Source organism: Macrobrachium rosenbergii, chromosome 13, assembly GCF_040412425.1.
Source record: "Macrobrachium rosenbergii isolate ZJJX-2024 chromosome 13, ASM4041242v1, whole genome shotgun sequence".
Classification (NCBI taxonomy): Eukaryota; Metazoa; Arthropoda; class Malacostraca; order Decapoda; family Palaemonidae; genus Macrobrachium; species Macrobrachium rosenbergii.
Window position 1 is genome coordinate 25,694,940 of NC_089753.1, and position 7,525 is coordinate 25,702,464.

Below are 7,525 nucleotides of genomic sequence, written 5' to 3' on the forward strand. Positions count from 1 at the left end.
CAAATTGAAAATATATGAAAAACGAAATATTTAGTGCTTAGCTTCACGGCATGCAATGAGAGAGAGAGAGAGAGAGAGAGAGAGAGAGAGAGAGAGAGAGAGAGAGAGAGAGAGAGAGAGAGAGAGAGAGGTGCAAACCGAACATACGTTGCATATAGAGACATATTGCAGCAAATGGACACAAGGTACTTTTCAGAAAAGATTACCAGAAAAAGCTGGCACTACATTTGAATTATGAACGTTTCAGAAACAAGCGTTTGAAAGAATATCCGCGACTTAAACACCACCAGACGATACTTTCTTGAACAGTGAAAGCTTTCCTTAGCCCTCATGTCTCCAGACTGTCTTCGTTCTTCCCAAATGCTTGAGGCCCTCTCGGGGCGCCGAGAGTAAATTTGGGAAAAGGTGACGGGACACACATCAACTCTGTGTCATTTTGCGACTGCGGCATTTCATCACGAGTGATTACTCTTCGAGAAAAGGGACACAACAAGACAGGACACTTTGGGCACCCTGACGAGTCTGACAATGCTTTCATCGCCTGGGAGCTAACGGGACTCGCATGCGCAGTGTCATCTCTCTGACCCTCTTCCCCTCTACTGCTATGTTGCAGACGTCGAAGAGAGGGGTAAGCAGGTGGCCTTACTCGGCACAGGCCAGATAAAATCGGAGAAACCACAGGTGGTTAGTTACAAGTGTCATGGGAAAGGAAATGGGAAGGTACAAATCCGGACAGAAGATGGAAAAAACGTATATGCTTGACAATGTCATATTCTGCATCACTACAAGACCTAGAACTACATTAGATCAATGGCAATTAACCTAAAATGAAACCCCCTCCCCCCAACCCCCCACCCCACACACACACACCCAGACACTTAAAACTGGAAAAAGTATTTTTCTAACCCATAAAAATGACCTTGACCCACATTCTCCTGACACAGTTACCTTTTAAATTTTAAAGGAGGAAATTTTAACTGTGGCAAAGTGGACTGTGTCCCTATTAGGAAACCAGACCTTATGGGGCCAGCGACCCTGACCTTCGACTGAGTTGAGTTGAAAGTAATTGAGTGAAAGTTGTTGACAGTTTTGTTCGTACAAGCGTTCTCTTCAAAAACGGTGGGGGGTCATTGACTGATTAAATGAGCATTCATTGTCAACTGGTGTCACAGAACTTGAATAATTTCTTGTATTTTTTTCTGCATAACCTCTACATTTGCAGGACAAGCTCTTCTGTAATCCTAGATAGATAGATAGATAGATAGATAGATAGATAGATAGATAGATAGATAGATAGATAGATAGATAGATAGATAGATAGATAGAAGTTTATTGACCACAACATAGTACAATTAAAATTACAAGCTCTTGAATGCTGTCCAACAAAAGTACATCAAAATGGACATATAAATCTTTAGAATAAAAAAAACACATCTAAACTAGAACATCTGAAACCACGCTATATAATATTTCCAGCATATTTATTTTTAAAATTAAAACTGTAAATGCGGCTAAATAAACAAAACCTTTATAACCATTTAAGCAGAGCCTTAACTACATATAAAGTGTGTAGATTCAGCAGCAAACCATTATCAATGATTAAAAACTTAGGGAAAAACAAGAAATATTCTTTGTCTGATCCCATCATAAAAGATTACCCATTGATCCCACAGCACTCATGTATATAAGAGGATTAGGCTACACCCACAGGAAAATGAGCCTGAGGCTTCAAAAGCTCTCAACACACCTGCATGTTATGATTTATACAACATCACTTGCTCCTGCCTTTCAAATACGCGAGAGGTTCAAATACAGTAAAGCCCTAATGGTTTAATGTTCTTGTCTTGCATTTTCAAGTGTTCCTTGGTCCTAATTCCATTTGACACATATATCGATAAGTACTGTCATCATACATCAAGCCTCCATTATAAGTTCTTATTCAAGTGAATTTTACGTTTTCTTTCTGCACTCTGCTCTTTTTTTTTTTTTAAATCCAACACCAGCATTTCACTCCCATGACGAATTCATCTTACGAACTCTACCCCCAACAATTCACTAAAGCTTGCGGTCCACGAAATTACCACGCATGCAATATAACAAGCCCTATGCATCCTTTTACCATGATTTGCAACACGCACAGTAATCTCAAATGCTTCTGCAAGTGGCACATCTCAGTTCCTCCAAATCAACACTAACATCCGTCCAGCCCTCTACCAGTTTCAGCAACTTGTGATCACCTTGCCAAATCATGTGTGTACATACCATTCAGCATATTTACTGGGTACACAGAGTATTGTGTTCTACAGGAAGTAAGCATTTTATACTTGTGGATAGATTCAACGACAAAATTCTTCAGACATTCTCACAATAAATTTTGTCTTTTCCAGACTTGCACCGACCCGTGGCGCCAGAAGGAAGTTCCAGGGTCCCACGATTGTGAGGAAACCCCCACACATCCGTCGACCCATTCAGAAGACTACTACTGCTGATGCTGATGCTGATGCTGCTGCTACTACTACTACTACTACTACTACCACCACAACTACAACTACTACTACAACAACAACAACACCAGCGACTACCACAACTACAACCACCACAACCGAAGCCCCGACCACACAAGCAGCGATCGTGGATGCTCCCACTGAACGCCCAGAGGCCCTGACCACAGTGACGCCCATGGACGGCACCATGGCCAAGGGACCTGAGGATTCCATGATGGGAGAAAAGACAGTGATGCAAGACAAACCTGCAATGGAGGCAAAAGCTATGATGGATGATGACATGGCCATGACAGAAGACAAAACGATGATGGAAGACAGGGTTATTGTGGAAGACAAAGTCATGACACACGAGAGGGTCCCTCACCCGGAAGAAGTGTTCCTGGAGGAAGAAGTGTTCCCAGAGGAAGAAGTGTTCCCAGAGGAAGAAGTGTACCCAGAGGATGAGTTGATCCCCGAGGAAGAGGCTCCACTGACTGACTACCGGGACATCCCAGTTGAGGACAGGGAGAAGGAGCTGGCTGGCGTAAGACTCCGGCCTATCCCAGTCAGGATCCCCGTAGATGACCCGGTAACTACAACTTCAGCCCCTGCAACCACCACCGCCGCCGCAAGCAGGCGGAAGTCTTCCAGGTAATATCCTATTTACCCTTTTCAGTTCATTGCACACTATTTCCCCTAAGAGGGGTGGCTCTCAATGGTATTACTCTTCCATTTCTTATTAGTATTTTGGGAAGCTCATTACCTGGCTGCTACCCACTGACTTGACTAACTACCAGGTCCATAATTCACTGCTTAGGATACTGAACTCACAGCAACTTTAAATGGAACATTCCTGCACAGCTCCATCTCGTGCTGATCTAAGCAGTGAATCAGACAACTCGTGGTTAGTCGCCTCTAGTCTGTAGCATACAAGCTGATGAATGGAATTTTACAAGCAACCTCATTATACTACCTAAGCAACGGAAGGATAACGCCTTGGCACAGGGTCAAACAAAACTACTAATCTAATTCATGCCTTCATACATAAACCTAGATGATGACACTAAAACTGCATTACCTCGACAGGTACACTCCACCCCAACCACCAGCCCACCCCATCGTCGAAACGACCCAAGCGCCCGTGAAACAAGCCTCTTCAGATATTTTCGCACCACCACTTTCCGCCGCAGTCCGAAACCGAGTCAGGGGAGGCTCCAGAGACCGGGTGAGCACCCCTGCAAGCCGGGAAGCCAGCCCAAATGATGTCTCCAATGGTCCTGCAACAATTGCACCAGTCGCTTCTCAGCCTGAAGTTGACAGCAAATTCAGGAAGCCAAACTACGGCGTCTCAGATATAGTGTACCAGGGAGGAGACGTGAAGATCACGGAAATTGGTACAGTTGAAGACACCCCACCTGACGAGGTGCGCATGATTCTGAGTGGCCTGGGAGGCAGAAGAAGAGGTCTCGCTCGCCCACAACCTAAACCAGCTGCTGTCGCTGCTACTCCCGCCAAGCCTAAGACAAAGCCAGCTGCGGCAAATGCGGCCTCTGATGATTATTATTCCGACGATTACTATTACGACGAATATTACTAAGCCATCTGAGGCCCAGCTGATGCATTTAAAATGAGCAAAAGGGCATATGCCAAATCACTGTACGTTTACCAAGAATAATCATAAAATTCTTAACCGCATGATACTAACCTTTGACTGTATTCTGTCTGCAATGACCATAACTGCTTTTTTAAGAATCAAAATATCACTTCATTACTATATATAGTGCCAATAATTGTCCTAATGATTATTTACCATTATCCTCACTGTATAGGTAGATAGCAATGTATGTGGCACCGTTTACATACACTGCCCTTCAGAGGTTATGACCGTTTGTATCAAACGAGATGTAATTAGCAATACTCAAATGCAAAGCTTCAGTGCCAATTACTAACTGACAAACGGTAAAGAGATAACTAACGACCAAACCCTGTCTGGCTTTCACCCTCTCCCTGGACCTCACAAGCTTCCTTCCTTTACTGACGAGGGAGATCTTTTCCTTCCTTGCTGTCCTTCATCCTTGATCTGGGTTCATCCCATTTGCCTACATGCTTAGTAAATATAATTTATATTCTTATCACTTTATGTCGCTTCAAATCCTAATATAAACTTCTGAAGCTCATATTTCCTGGATGCATTTTTTGGTACTATTATTGTATTTAACAGTTTTAAATTGTGAGCCCATTTTGCTATCAGAGCAACACTGGCTGAGAAGTCAGTGCAGATTTTTGTACATAATTCTCAGATGAATTAGCAAATTTCTTTTGTAACAAACAGGACGCTTAGCGAAATGGGATCACTTCCTGTTCCTTTCAGAGAATCCACAGAACTGGTGTATGTATGTCTGCCTAAGATTATTTTTCATAATTTATTACTTGTCTATGTTTAGGGTGTTAGGGTAGCCATACCTTACAAACAGCTAGACAAGGTTCCTAAAGTGCATTTATTGTATTTTCTTTTTTAAGTACTTCTGTACAGAACTGTATCCCAATTTTCGTTCCTCTGAACACGTGCCACCAAAGGAGGTGTCACATGACGGATTCTTTTCGGGAGCCTGTGGTGCCATGCCACCAATAATGGCACTGCAGGTGGGTAGGCGCTGTCAAACGGGCCAAATCGTTCACTTCCCTAAACAAGCCTTTTTCTTCTTTGAAGGGTAATCACTAATGCATTTAGCCAATTTATAAACTTAATACAATATTTTCCATTTCTTATATATATTACCTGTAAGCAATTCAAACATTATGCTCAATTTAAAGCAAATTTACCAGTACTAGTTACCACAGATTTAGTTTTAACACAGTGTCCTACGTGGCATGAGCCTAGCCTGGTTCTAAAACAGATAGGCCTATTGTCTTTCAGTTTGGTCATTAAAGGAAACTTTAATTTGCAGAATAAGTAATGCAAAATGAACCCATTAGAATAAGTTAATCATAATGCGCCCATTGCGTTGACGTAAATTATGCTGCTTGCATCCTAGCTGGAGGAGAGCACTGACAGCCTATCTCCCATTCCTTCCAAAGTAAACAAATTCTGAGCTTTGGATGTGCCATTGATACTGGATACTTGTTTAATTCTTGGCAGCTAGATGCAGTAAGATGCCCCAAAATGTGCCCATGTGACAACCTTGGAGTATCACTAATCAAAGTTGTGTTACATAAGCGCATGTGCTGGCTTCACTCTGCTTCTTGCTGCCAAATTGGAGGGTGTAATCAAAATTTCACTTATATTATTGTATTCATACATAATTTGCTGGTGTAAACCTAAGGCATGGTGGAAAAATCTGGAGGGAATCTACTCAAAGATGCCAGGAAAGTGTCATGTGACTCCTTCGTAACGTGCTACCTTTCAGCAATTTGAATGCTGACAAACGCAAGCTACGTAAGATTAGTTTTCTCAAAGCTATTTAGCTATATTGTACATTTCCCTATTACAGATATTGTATGACATTGCTCTTTCGACATTCCAAACATTCCTCAAAGTAACGGACGGTGCAGATTATATATTTTTCGTATTTTTTTAAATGAACCTCAGTTTTTGTAATGACATATGTGATACCCAGTGGCATTTATTCAATAAATTTTCTAATTATAAAATCTGTGTATTTTCAATTTCTTTTGACTGTTAAGATATATATCCAAAATGATAATGACCCATGGCCTCCCATCACAGCCAGCCCACTACAATGTATATAGTTCACTACTTAGTTCAACAAATGCATAATGAGCTTTAACAGACTATGCAAATAAAGGTGAAATCTGGACCTTGTGCCATCACAAACATTAACAAATATAAAATATCCACAGGGTCAGCATGAAAGAATGAAATACTGGACATACACACACACACAGAGAGAGAGAGAGAGAGAGAGAGAGAGAGAGAGAGAGAGAGAGAGAGAGAGAGAGAGAGAGAGAGAATTTAACATTACTTGATGATGGAATTTTTGGGTACTTTGCAGGACGATGAGACCAGGCCCTAACACTACCTCCGAACAGAAGCTTAGTCTATTGCTTAAGATGTTTATTGTTACTTGTGGGGATGGGGGGGCCTGGCACCCTAAGTGAGGTTAAGAAGGTAAGATCTAGATAGGTCGGGACATGGCCGTCTAGGAAAGGTTAGGTTTGTTTTCATCTTCCAAACCCGTTTCCGTTGTTATACACTCGGACACAAGTCGCCCCTATTATCAAGTTGCTAGGCCAACACTAGATAAATAATTTAAAAGCAAGTAGCCTTAGCCTGGTTAAGTATTTGCTAATGGGTACCTAGGCCTAGGCAAGTGTCACCTGGCCTATGCCTGCCTGTTGGCCTAGCATCGCCTACACTCATCTGGCATAGACTAAGCCTACTCTAATATAGCACAACTACTATGGATTACGATACTTTTAAAATATGGCCTTGGATATTGAATATGGTTCCCTTAAAACAAACCTATAACATTCTGTTAACCAAACCAATCAGGCCTAGGCTCATTATAGGCCTAGCTTATAAAAATCATTGTCTACAAGTAACGTAACTTACATTACCTTTGTGAGATAGGCCTTTGGTTTCTGTTTTCTTATAAATCACCGTAAAAACCATGCCTATAAATTACTGATTAAGTTTTGGGCGTCTCGAACACAGGGAAACACAAAACACACTGAGAATTTTGACAAATGTCAAACTCGGTAACCAGATACTGAAGTCGTTACCTATGCAACGCCTCTTCCCTTTTAGTCTCCCCAGAACTTTAATGTATAAATACGTTCTCTTATTTCTGTATATATATCAATATATTTTATTATCTTCATCTTTGTTCGACATTTCCAATAATTTTTAACCTATTCTCATCGTCCAGTATTGCTCTTAATTAACAAAAAATATTACAATTATATTCACCTTCGTTGGGACTTTTTGAAGTCTGTAGATTTTATTGGAAAAAAAGTATAATATGAACTATAGTCTTGTATAATTCAGGTTTCTTTTTCTCTTTTCAATCCACTTTTATTCC

At 41.2% G+C, this 7,525-nt stretch overlaps 1 protein-coding gene across 1 annotated transcript; it reads left to right on the plus strand.

Moving 5' to 3' along the window:
* The first annotated feature begins 330 nt into the window (after window positions 1-330).
* Window positions 331-6,134, plus strand: LOC136844739 (uncharacterized). Its single transcript, XM_067113974.1, has 3 exons — window positions 331-389; window positions 2,388-3,134; window positions 3,570-6,134. Exons 1-3 carry the CDS (start codon window positions 331-333, stop codon window positions 4,078-4,080), a joined length of 1,317 nt encoding a protein of 438 aa, XP_066970075.1. The 3' UTR covers window positions 4,081-6,134.
* The last annotated feature ends 1,391 nt before the right edge of the window (window positions 6,135-7,525 follow it).

Coding starts and splice junctions, on each gene's coding strand:
- LOC136844739 (XM_067113974.1), top strand. CDS start 331: ATGTCTCCAGACTGTCTTCGTTCTTCCCAAATGCTTGAGGCCCTCTCG. Junction 390..2,387: donor GCCCTCTCGGGGCGCCGAGA/GTAAATTTGGGA, acceptor TGTCTTTTCCAG/ACTTGCACCGACCCGTGGCG. Junction 3,135..3,569: donor AGCAGGCGGAAGTCTTCCAG/GTAATATCCTAT, acceptor TTACCTCGACAG/GTACACTCCACCCCAACCAC.